Raw genomic sequence first — 13580 nt, 5'->3', positions numbered from 1 at the left:
ATAGCCACAAAAGAAGGCTTTACCCCATACTGAGAGGTGCTTTATGGATCCTAAACAAGGCATACTCAATATGTGAAAGACAAATCATAGCTGGTTTGTAATATGGTCTATTAGCCTTTGATGGTTTTGTAGGAAAGTATGAAGTTCGGAAAGAGGGTGTAGCATTTTTTCTATTTGCCTTGGTGTAATTTGGGTTGAGTTCAAAGGTAAGCTATATAATCTCCGGGAAGGATATGGTGACTGAAAGGATTCAAACAAGTCATACAATTCTGAAATCATATTATTTACATTTGGAACTTTCTTGTGAGCATTGGTTGAGTCTTATATCAATACTGATTTACCATAATACATTTTGGAACAAAAGTGATTCATATCACATACAAGAAAAATAACTTAAAATTTGTTGATATGCTTACTTTCTCTCAGTTTGGAATGAACATTATCATACATATCCTATTCTCTTGTCTGTAGCCCAGACATTTAAAAAATATATCTAATGAATAATCATTACATTGCTAATACTAACTGTGAAATACTTAGAGGGAAAATAAGTTAATCAGTGACATTGTCTATGCAGTCAGGAGGCATAGCAAATTCCAAACACTACCCATTTCACGATCATTCACAGAAGCATCTTTTGGTGTGAGATGTGTTATTTCTTTTTCAACACCTTTCCACAAATTCGTTGCTTCTTGAAGACAAATGACATACATGCTGCTGGTTGCCCACACTTGCTCAAAATATTTTCTCTCAAAGTAAAAGAGAAAATAGTAAGCGTGAAAGGTTCTACCTAGCTTCTTTTCTGTCATCTGGACTAAGCACCGCCTATGAAGTTGAAATGGAATTCTTAAAACATAGGTATGGTTTACTACAGTTTCAGTAGCATACATACTGTATATACATATTTAAATAAGGTTAGGTAGGAACTCTTCAACAAACATCAGTACAGAATAAATACTACTGACAATATAACTTAGATTAAGTTCAACTGGTGAACAGGTACGGACGGTAACGGCATCTAGTCTCCTCAATAATGCTGACTCCAAGCTAGTCAGGACCTTTCACAGTTTAGAGAAGGAAATGTCATTAAGAAACAACACTTCTGTTTCCAGAAACAAAGATAAAGGGCACTGTAAACTGACTATGCTGGAAGTCAAATCACTTCACTAGTCATTCTTTTGTCTCTTGGAAGTGAAAAAATAGCAAAGTTGGATTATACAGTCATTATTACTAGCACACACAACTTAGCACTCATCTTTTCAGTAATTACATCAATAAATCTTCTGTTAAAATCGTCTCCATTAATTCAGTCTCTTGGATTACTTGCTGCTATGGGTTACTCTCCATCGCATCCCACTGTCAACATTCTGTTGTCTTGATTCCTGGGCCTGCAGGAATGGAGCTGTTGATGCTTGCACCATTGCTAGGTCGACCAACCACCCAGCCATTTGCAGCTGTTGGTGTGGTAGCTGTACTACCATTGCCCACTTTGCTGGTTTGGCTGTCAACACTTGGAACAATTACACTTCGTAGATCTTCACCACTAGCCAATTTAGGCTGCTGTGAGCGATCTCGAAGTGAAGACATGGTTTGATAATGAGGGAAAGGTCCCGCTGAACTGCGCACCGGATGAGATACCTCCAGGGCCTCTTCTTCATCTTCTTCATCGAGATCTACATCGTCTAGATCTGAACCCCCTAGAGAAAAGTCTTCTATATCCCTAGTAACACGAAGAGGTGTTGCTGGGTCATCGCCAGCACCAGGTAGCTCCATGTGAAGGTGAGATCTTAATTCACAGCCTTCTTCACTGTGATAAAATGAAACATCACTGAAGCTAACAGGCACATCCGAGAGCAGCAGCGTTACCAAATCCAGAAAAGAAGGACGAGCTGAGGGTTTATACTGCCAACATAATCTCATTAAATCATATAGACGATCCGGGCAATTTTCAGGACGTTCCATTACACCTCCATCGATGACATAACGTAAAACTTGATCATTAGATAGCCCCTGAAAGATACAAGAAAATATATTTATGTACAAAAGAGAACCAATAAAGAAGTAACACAACAATAGAAGGCAGGAAGAGGGAGACAGCTGTGTGACAGCAGCTGGGCTGAATTTCACCAGTCAGTCTACATTTAACAGTCATGCTTGTGTGACCTACCCTATAGCTTGACATAAGAAGGAACATACATGTAAGATACCTTTGCAAGATTGACACTAAATTTTACTACACTAGCTCATGCACCTGTGCTTTGCTACAGAATTCTACATTGAATAAAATGTTCTAAGTAAAATTCTAAAATGTTGTAAGATTTCATTACATTGCATTGCTCATAGCGTTACCCAAGAAACACCTCTGGGAGGTTGCCATACGTTGTTTCTCTAGTAAAGTCTGGGTTGGAGAGTTTTCATTATAATGGCAGGCCACATTTTCTACTGCCAGTCACAATCAAGTCAAGGAGTGTTCGTTACAAAAGCAGGTCCCCTTTACTAGTTCCAGTCATATTTGAGTTGGGAAGCAGGCCCCCTTGCCTACTGCCAGTCACACTCAAATAGAGTTTTCATTATAATGGTAATCTCCCTTGCCTACAGCCAGTCACAATTGAATTCTCTCAATTCTTCCCAACCCAAACATTGCAACATTGTTGTAACGCTACTCTTTTGTCGGAAATCACCCAGAACAAATCGAGCTGCTTTTCTTTGGATTTTTTCCAGTTCTTGAATCAGGTAATCCTGGTGAGGGTCCCATACACTGGAACCATACTCTAGTTGGGGTCTTACCAGAGACTTATATGCACTCTCCTTTACATCCTTACTACAACCCCTAAACACCCTCATAACCATGTGCAGAGATCTGTACCCTTTATTTACAATCCCATTTATGTGATTACCCCAATGAAGATCTTTCCTTATATTAACACCTAGATACTTACAATGATCCCCAAAAGGAACTTTCACCCCATCAACGCAGTAATTAAAACTGAGAGGACTTTTCCTATTTGTGAAACTCACAACCTGACTTTTAGCCCCGTTTATCATCATACCATTGCCTGCTGTCCATCTCACAACATTTTCAAGGTCACGCTGCAGTTGCTCACAATCTTGTAACTTATTTATCACTCTATAGAGAATAACATCATCTGCAAAATGCCTTACCTCCGATTCCACTCCTTTACTCATATCATTTATATATATAAGAAAACATAAAGGTCCGATAATACTGCCTTGAGGAATTCCCCTCTTAATTATTACAGGGTCAGAAAAAGCTTCACCTACTCTAACTCTCTATTTTCTAGAAATATAGCAACCCATTCAGGTACTCTTTTGTCTAGTCGAATTGCACTCAATTTTGCCAGTAGTCTCCCATGATCCACCCTATCAAATGCTTTAGACAGGTCAATTGCGATACAGTCCATTTGACCTCCAGAATCCAAGATATCTGCTATATCTTGCTGGAATCCTACAAGTTGAGCTTCAGTGGAATAACCTTTCCTAAAACCGAATTGCCTTCTATCAAACCAGTTATTAATTTCGCAAACATGTCTAATATAATCAGAAAGAATGCCTTCCCAAAGCTTACATACAATGCATGTCAAACTTACTGGCCTGTAATTTTCAGCTTTATGTCTATCACCCTTTCCTTTATACACAGGGGCTACTATAGCAACTCTCCATTCATCTGGTATAGCTCCTCCGACCAAACAATAATCAAATAAGTACTTCAGATATGGTACTATATCCCAACCCATTGTCTTTAGTATATCCCCAGAAATCTGATCAATTCCAGCCGCTTTTCTAGTTTTCAACTTTTGTATCTTATTGTAAATGTCATTGTTATCATATGTAAATTTTATTACTTCTTTGGCCTTAGTCTCTTCCTCTATCTCGACATTTTCCTTGTAACCAACAATCTTTACATACTGCTGACTGAATACTTCTGCCTTTTGAAGATCATCACATACACACTCCCCTTGTTCATTAATTATTCCTGGAATGTCCTTCTTGGAACCTGTTTCTGCCTTAAAATACCTATACATACCCTTCCATTTTTCACTGAAAATTCGTATGACTGCCAATTATGCTTGCCATCATGTTATCCTTAGCTGCCTTCTTTGCTAGTTTCAATTTTCTAGTAAGTTCCTTCAATTTCTCCTTACTTCCACAGCCATTTCTAACTATTTCTTTCTAGTCTGCACCTCCTTCTTAGTCTCTTTATTTCTCTATTATAATAAGGTGGGTCTTTACCATTCCTTACCACCCTTAATGGTACAAACCTGTTTTCGCATTCCTCAACAATTTCTTTAAACCCATCCCAGAGTCTGTTTACATTTTTATTTACCGTTTTCCACCGATCATAATTTAGTGAGCTATGAGAAACAGAAACTACAGTATAAAGGAGCTGTAGGTAAACAGAAAGAAAAACCTGGTAGAACAACTATAGCATTGTGATGAAAATGAGTCTGATTTGGTGGAAAGTATTAAGAATAAAGAAAAGATACAAAGATGTGTATGATAAATGAAAATTACTTCAGTCCAGACCTCATGCAACCAAAAGGTTGCTTTAACAGTACAGACAAGTGATTTTGAAGAAGCAGAACAGATGCTTACAGGAGCTCTAGAAACCTTTTCTGACTAATACAACAAGAACCACCCGAAGCCAAATCCACAAAAGACTCAGGTCAGTGCTTTCCATCTTCGAAACAGAGAGGCAGGAAGAAAACTGAAAGTGACTTGGGAAGGTACCAAATTGGAGTACCGTACTGTTTTACATCCAAACACCTTGGAATTACCTTAGACAGATCCCTCACCTACCGATGGCATTGCCTAAACACCAAACACAAGGTGTCAGCCTTTAACATCATCATTCGGAAACTTGTTGGTAGTAATTGGGGTGCTGAACCTCAGGTGGTCCGTACTTCTGCCATGGCACTTTGCTTCTTAGCCAGTGAATATGCCTGCCCAGTGTGGTATAAATCCGCACATGCAAAGCAAGTAGATGTGGCCCTTAATGAAACTGCGAGACTAATTACCGGATGTTTGAAGCCAACTCCAGTTGACAAACTGTATTGTATGGCAGGAATTGCCCCTCCTGATATACGCAGGGAAGTAGCCGCAAATGCCGAAAGGAAAAAATAGTTGACGGAAATGAGCTACATCCACTACACAGATACACTCCACCAAAGCCTAGATTGAAATCTAAGAGGAGCTTCCTACAGTCAACATCTCCACTAAATACATCTCCGAAGAAAGCCCGAGAAAAATTGTGGGCAGCCAGAACAAGTCATCTTCAAACATGGACAAAACCAGCTGAATGCTTACCAACCAGACACAACTTGGACTGGATCACATAGTGATCACTGAACAGGTTAAGAACAGGTGTTGGAAAGTCTAAGGACAACTTAGTGAAATGGGGATATTTGGATGTATCACCACTACCTGAATGCGGAGAGGTGCAGACTACCAACATCTGTGTCAGTGCTTGTGTTGCCCTGACTCTTGCAGTGAGGAGGATTTGCTCAAGGCACAAGAAAATGCAGTTGCTCACTTCTGAGTAAAGACTATTTAATACCATTTTGGCATATATGTGTAAAAATTCTTTGTGTTTTATTGTTACTAAATTGTAATGTAAAAACCAAAACAAAAAGTTCTATTGTATGCTTCTGGCTCGAGTAAAAAAAATAAAAAACTTCAATGAGCTGTATGAAGTAGTATGAAGCTGTATGATAGAAGGCAGAAGGGTGTCTTATCGTACTGACGTAAATGAGATAGCTCCACGCAGAATCTCATCGGTGCTTTTTCAGGTGTAGAAGATAAAGGTGGGAATAGAAAAGGAAAACAGAATCAGCTATGAGTAACAGGAACTACAACATACAAGAGCTCTAGGAAAGCCTGGTACAATTAAAGCTTGCATTCAGGAGATGGCGGGTTCGAATTCCAATGGCAGCAGCCCTCAAGATGTTTCACCGGGGTTTCCCATTTTCATACCAGGCAAATGCTCGAGCTGTACATTAATTAAGGCCATGGTTGCTTCCTTCCCACTGCTATCTCATCATCACCATAAGACCTATCTATGTCAGTGCAATGTAAAGCAAATTGTAAAAAAAATAAGTGTTCTGACCAAAATGAGCCTGGAAAGGTGGAAAGTATCACGAATAAAAGGTAGTTCAACGAACAGTATAAAGCTGTCTGATAGAACGCAGAGGCATGTCTGATCATATGGCTATAAATGAGACAGTAGCACGCATAAGAACGTCTGATCCTATTTCTGTATATGAGACAACTAACAGCGTGCACTAGAAAATCTTCTCACAGAATATCATAGTCCTCCTGCAATCTTTCTGCAATATGTCTAAGCGGAAGTTGTAATGATTGCCTCGTTTGTGAGTACTGTATGTCAACATGTGGTCTCCAGCAACTGGACTGAAGAGTGGTGGCAGTGTGGTGTCAATAACTTGAAAACAGTTGATTTTAGGGCCTTAAAACATGATTTTCGATCCAAGAGGGACTTACCTAGATTTATTCCTTGCGTTTTAAATTGAGATTTGTCTCGTCCTTGCACAACAATTTCAATTTTTAATTTTTGCCTATATTAGCCTATGCTATCGGGCAAAGGGCCTAAATCTATGACAGAAACTGAATTAATACCAATATAAATGGTCCGTTATTGGATATTAGTCTCTCATAGTGCATTGGCACTGCCGGTGGCTTCAAGTAGCCTACGCAGTGGCCTCCACGGTATGCACTAGCCACGCGTCTTGGTATGTGTGCTAGGTACCAACTGATGAGTCCAACCTAGCACACGGGGGTGAAACGCTGGCAACCAGAAATGAGTTAGCTGGAAAATTTATAATATCCAATAACGGACCATTTATATTGGTATTATAAATTTACACATTTGGGACAAATATTTCAGATTCCCTATGGGAATTAACATCTATATCATCAGAAACTGAATTTTCAAAAATTCTTTCTTAGTGTTCCTAATTTCAGCTTTCTAGTTGTTTTGGATCCAGAGATCAGCAATTGGTATTTGGCTTTTATACATATAGATTAAATCCAAGATTACAATGCATATTTTACATTTAGCAGCAATGAAACTGCACATTTTCCAAATTCATTCTTGTATGAAAGGTTCTGAAACATGGAAATACAAGAAGTGCCTTCACAAAATCTTGATTTGAAAAAAATGTCTGAGGGCAGAAATATCAACAATCAAGTAGTTAATGCATGTTCATTCACATTCTTTCATACCCTAGAAATAATATTGTATATACAAAATTTGAGCTATATGAAGCAAAATTTAGGCAACCTTTGTATCTTAAGACCAATAGCAATTAAAGAGAAATTAAACAAATATAATTACTTAAATTAGTTAGAACCTTCAAAAAATGGTCTCTCTCGATAATGGGCATGGGGCATTTTAGGATATTGAAAACTATTTCTAAAAGTAAAGGGGATTCAAAATAATTCCCAGTTAATAAAATGAGTGCTGATGCCTGCGCTCCTGATGAAGCTGGGAAGCAATAATGAGCTCATTGGAACTCAGAAAAGATGGATCAATCAATACTACTGATCTGCATTTAGGTGGCAGATTCCCTATCTGTTGTTTACCTAGTCTTTTCTTAAATAATTGCAAAGAATTTGGAAATTTATTGAACATCTCCCTTGGTAAATTGTTCCATTCCCTAACTCCCCTACCTATAAATAAATATTTGCCCCAATTTGTCCTCTTGAATTCCAACTTTATCTTCATATTGTGATTCTTCCTACTTTTAAAAACACCACTCAAACGTATTCACCTACTAACGTCATTCCACGCCATCTCTCCAATGACAGCTCGGAACATATCACTTGCTCAAGCAGCTCGTCCCCTTTCTCCTAAGTCTTCCAAGCCCAAACATTTCAACATTTTAGTAACACTACTATTTTGTCAGAAATCACCCAGAAAAAAATCAATCTGCTTTTCTTTGGATTTTTTTTTCCAGTTTTTGAATCAAGTAATCCTGGTGAGGGTCCCATACATTGGAACCATACTCTAGTTGGGGTCTTACCGTAGACTTACATGCCCTCTCCTTTACATCCTTACTACAACCCCTAAATAACTTCATAACCATGTGCAGAGATCTGTACCCTTTATTTACAATCCCATTTATGTGATTACCCCAATGAAGATCTTTCTTTATATTAACTCCTAGGTACTTACAGTGATCTCCATAATGAACTTGAACCCCATCAATGAAGACATTTCATTACTTCTAAGCATAACCTCCACATCCCTATAAACTCATTTTTCCCCTCTCTTCTGAAAGTATGAATATTCCTATGATGCAGAACTCCATTCCAGCCTTCTGATGACATACAAGGCTGTAATTAATGTATACTGACAGAATGCAATATTCAATGAACTAAGAAGTATAATCGCATTACATTGCTTCAATGTAGTCACCCGCAGTCTATTACTTTTTGCCAAATGTCTGGAAGCTGTTGGGGAGCGGTGACAAGGCATTCTCTCTTGACGACAGCGACGGAGCGCCATACTGCATGGAGTACATATGCCATGCCAGGCAATCGGTGGCCTAGGAGGGGTTCCTTCAACTTCGGAAACAAGTTGAAGTCACAAGGACTCACATCTGGCGAGTACGGAGGTTGTTCCAAGACCTCTTAATGCCACCATTGCATAAGAGCTTGACAATGTTTGCGAAATGATGTGTTTTGTTACACAACACAATAGGGCGATAGTCTTGCAATAAACGTGGGAGTTTGTGCTGCATAGCTGGACACAGAAGTCGCTCCAGAAATCGGCATTAGTAGTCACTGTTGACTGTTTGTCCCTCAGACACAGCATGCGTAAGAATAACACCCTCATAGTTGTGTGCCACAATCAGCATAAGCTTCACCCAACTGGGTTCCTGTTGACATTTCTGTGGACGTTGCGAACGCGGGTGATGCCATTCATTCGACTGGCACTTTAATTCAGGCTCATAGGCTCGTGCACACGTCACATCTCTGCCGACAATACGCTGCAGAAATGTGTCCCCTTTGTTGCGTTATCTGTCCAGGTGGATGCCAGCCAGTGCTCACCGTTGCCATTTTTGTACATCTGTGAGTTGATGTGGAATCCAACAGGATGCAATTTTCCTCACGTTAAGGCATTTCGTCAGTATATGCCACACCGCTTAATGAGAGGAGACCAAGCTCTACGGATAATTCCCAGACAGGCTATAGATTGTCTACGGAAAGGGGACAACTCACAATGCGGAATGGACGGCCGGTACAGTCCAAATCCACAGTCCCATTCCGGCCCGCACGAAATGCCTTGACCTGTTGTGCAATCCTCCTATACGGTAAAGCATTCTCGCCACAGGCTTCACAATCTTTGATAACATTCCGATGCATTTTTTCCATGGGCAACCTCAATTTCAATCCACGAATGCTAATAACGTTTTGAAAACATGCTTTAGAGCGATACAATCGATACTCTTCACTTCAATGCCACACAGCAACAACACTCCCAACTGGCAGCCCGTCAAATGCACACTACACATCGATGACAGCGCCACATGACCGCTCCCATATCCTACTTGCGCATGCCCGATCTCCTGCACTACCGGTATATTACCACTACTTTATTTACAGCCCTCGTAGAAGCACTGTTTCCTGGATTGCCTCCGTTATCTCTTAACGTTGGCCTTGGATCTGATTCTTCACAAATTCAAACAAATGGTAGTCTGAGAGTGCCTGATCAAGACCGAAGAACTTTCAGTTTCACTTTTTAAATTTCTACAGACTTGAAGCGAGTAGAATAGGACTGAACGTTGTAATGTTAGAGGATGATCATCCTCCTATAATATTAATAATGTTATTTGTTTTATGTCCCACTAACCACTTTTACGGCTTTTGAAAGCTGAGATGCCAGAATTTTGTCCTGCAGGAGTTCCTTTACATGCCGGTAAATCTACTGACAGGAGGCTGACGTACTTGAGCAACTTCAAATACCACCAGTCTGTCCTGGGATCAAACCTGCCAACTTGAGCTCAGCGGACCAGTGCTCTACTGCCTGAACTACTCAGCCCGGCTCTATAATATTCATAGTGCAGTGAATGATGGAAAATATACAATGTTCGGGCATAATGTGCAATATTTATGGCTTTTTTTAGGTTCCAGAAAGTCACTGTAAATATACTCCCATGCATCCCAAGAAGACTAGCCATAACCTTCCTAACTGTTGACACTGTCTGTGATTTCTTTGTTCGTAGAGGCGTGCAGCTGTGAGCTTGCATCCGGGAGATAGTAGGTTCGAATCCCACTATCGGCAGCCCTGAAGATGGTTTTCCGTGGTTTCCCATTTTCACACCAGGCAAATGCTGGGGCTGTACCTTAATTAAGGCCACGGCCGCTTCCTTCCCACTCCAAGCCCTTTCCTGTCCCATCGTCGCCATAAGACCTATCTGTGTCGGTGCGACGTAAAGCAACTAGCAACTAGCAAAAAGATTTCTTTGTTGGCAAGCATTTGAATGGTTTTAGTGCTGCCATGCCATATTCTGCTGTTTTGTTTCAGGCTCAAAATGGTGAATCCAGCTTTCCATCACTTGTCACAATACTGGAAAAATCAACACTCTCCTTGTTGTGTTCATTCAAAGCTCTTTAATCTTGACTACTGATCTTGCATGCTCATATTCTCACAGCCCATCTTCTAACACTGCTAGGTTCTATATAAACATTTCTATATAAACACTGGGCTCTGATGAATCTTTTTTTTTTTTCCAGCAAGGAATTCAATAACACCTTGCTGAGGAAACAAAACTTCCTTGATGGCCATATTGTTAGCAGTACTACCGGTCACATGATAGAAGCTATTGTCATCATATGACATTGAAGAATACCGCTAGAGTTAATGTCCACTATCATTCCTCTATTGGATTGCCAATAAAAACTGCTTGCTCCCTTCTTTTGGTATGGCGCCCTTGAGAGGAAGCAGCACCATTTGCCACTGTGCTTATAAGCAATGAATAACTATGGAATGACGTTAGTCTAGCATAACTTTCATTTCTTTGTTGCCTTCATTTCTCAAGTTATGTTTGTGCACGTCAAAGCTGTTTATAAAAATAAAAATTCCCATAGTGGACTAAAACAATTCTGAGTTCACAGAAAATGCATGTCCTGTTCTCAAAACACTCGTAAAATATGTTTGTACCAGACTGGAATGGAGCGTGACTAGTAACTTCTGCGCTGATTCTCTCACTGACCTAGTGCAGTGCTATTTCCTACTGGCTGAGAACACGTTGCCCAGTATTTGGAATGCCCGGTTTTGCAATAACAAGGCTGCTAGTTGACATCTTTATTTTGAAACGCATCCGCAGCTGCGTGACGGATGTTCGAAGAAGTGGGTGCGTCAAGTACGTGAACATTTCTTTTTCTCCAATTTGGACCTAAAAGTATTGGGATGCATAAATTATGCAACAGCGTTAATTATGGGAGAAAATACAGCCACATGAAGACCCGTGACACATACAGCCTATTTTGGGCCTTGGTGTGCCACGATGACTACTGCTCAGCCAGATGACCTGATGACATTGGAGTGTTATATGGTCAGTGTGAAAACATCCTCAGTCATACCACTTAGGTTTTGTGACCAGATTTCCTGCCTCTCATATCAGTCGGCTCCTCATTTTGTCACAAGAGGATGAGTGGGTCCCATTCCAGTGCTAAGTCCAGAATTAAAATGTCTTGGTTGGCAAGAAACTGTACCCTATGAGTTTGAAGATGCTCACTTGACCAAACAATATTTATTGCTCACTCAAATTTGAAGTCTTTATGTCTAATCAATAACATGGACTTACATAAATGAAGCAAAATGTAGAATGAGTCATCAACCTATCTTTTACATAATGAATTGAAATAACTTTCAATTTTGTGTTATTGCATTAGAATTTCTAACGTCCGGCTTCTTGGCTGAATGGTCAGCGTTTTGGCCTGCAGATTTCAGAACTCGAAGTTTGACTCCCAGGCAAGTAAATGATTTTCATCATAATGATTAATTAACTTGCTTGGGGCTGAGTGTTTTTGTTGTCCTCAACATCGCTGCAACTCATTCACCAGACCCAACACTATCCTCCACTCCACCACAATATCACATAATTTCGCATACATGGCGGATACCACCCAGCCTCACTGGAGGGTCTGCCTTACAAGGACTGCACCAGGCTAGCAATAGCCACACAAAATTAAATTAAATTAAAGAATTTCTTAACAATGATTATTGAAAATTATTGTCTTCAGGAGAATATTAATGGCTTTGTAGACAATTCAACTCTTTACCTATTGAAACCAATAGAGCATGAAAACAGAATATTACCTGATATGGCTGTGAAGCCAATGTAGCCATTTCCCATAAAACCACTCCATAACTCCACACATCGGAGTGGCTAGTGAACACTCCATCTTTAAGACTTTCAGGAGCCATCCAGCGTACAGGTAAGAGGCCCTTGGTACCTGAAACAAATAAAGAATTTTGGAGATAATTACTATGATATTATTAATAATAATGCTGTATTGCCATCTCATACCTGAAGCTCCAAACCCTTTTTTTCCAGGATATTTATAAAAATACAAGAAGAATATTAGATTTCCCTCCTTTTGGCATGCATTTGCTAAAAATTATATATATATTTTTTTGTTAGTGGCTTTATGTTGCTTAAAAATTATTGCAGTGGCACATACCATGTAGTTTTATTTCATTAAAATTCAGAATAAAAGTTTCCTCTATATCAACATTTGGACTAATTCCTCACAGTCATGGAATTGGTGTCACTAAGAGAAAGATACCTGATTGTTTCATCAGCAATGGTGGTAACTGTACAAACTACAGTGCATCGTCAAGAGAAAATAGTGCCACGGACGCTTACAAGTCAATTAATAACTCTACGATTGATGCTTGATGTAACGTCCATCAGAGTGTTTGCAGTAATATTGTGTCTTCAGAAATACCTGTAAAAATAGGTGTACGATGTGTATGATAAAATTATTTCTGCTGAAGAAAGCCACGCGTAAATACGAATAGATACAAGTACGCAAAACCCCTGAGGGCAGGAAACCGAGCCCCGTGGTGGCCCACAACATATAAAATAGACCCGCCTACAGCATTCTTTCTCAGAACCTCAGTGTTGTTCAAGAGTCTAAGTGCTGCTTCAGTGTGTTGTGTCAGCTCATTGCAATTCACCAACTCTAAATCTTTTCAACAGTTGAGTGAGTTACTTATAAAACTTTAAATTTGGCTGTGCTATAACATAAACTGTGAGGGGAAACATTAACTTCGAATTTGCTGTGATAATTCCTAGACAGTGATGGAAACATTTACTTTCAAGCATTCAGGCTGACAAGTAACGTAAGACTATTAGAGCACAATGCTCAAAAGAGAGGAGGTATTTAATCAGAATAAGAATTCTAGTGGGACAATAAACATTACAAACATAACTGTAACAGGTTATCAATTCCATGCTTTATCACACAAACTTTAACACTCACAAATGCGACAGCATTTCATATTGCAAGGACTGTTGTAGAAATATAAGGCA

At 39.6% G+C, this 13580-nt stretch overlaps 1 protein-coding gene across 1 annotated transcript in view; it reads right to left on the bottom strand.

The window, feature by feature from the left end:
• Positions 1-246: 246 nt before the first annotated feature.
• The window catches only part of LOC136863551 (insulin-like peptide receptor), a 462473-nt gene continuing 449139 nt past the window's right edge, over positions 247-13580 (bottom strand). Inside the window, exons 23-24 of the mRNA XM_067139932.2 lie at positions 12362-12498; positions 247-2010 (exon numbers count right to left, since the gene is read on the bottom strand). Of these exons, the coding sequence (XP_066996033.2) occupies positions 1360-2010; positions 12362-12498 (788 nt within the window). The 3' untranslated portion in view covers positions 247-1359. The remainder of the gene's footprint in view (positions 2011-12361; positions 12499-13580) is intronic.

Source organism: Anabrus simplex, chromosome 2, assembly GCF_040414725.1.
Source record: "Anabrus simplex isolate iqAnaSimp1 chromosome 2, ASM4041472v1, whole genome shotgun sequence".
NCBI lineage: Eukaryota > Metazoa > Arthropoda > Insecta > Orthoptera > Tettigoniidae > Anabrus > Anabrus simplex.
Note: the sequence above shows the minus strand (reverse complement) of the source record. Positions and strands in the feature narration are given on the sequence as shown.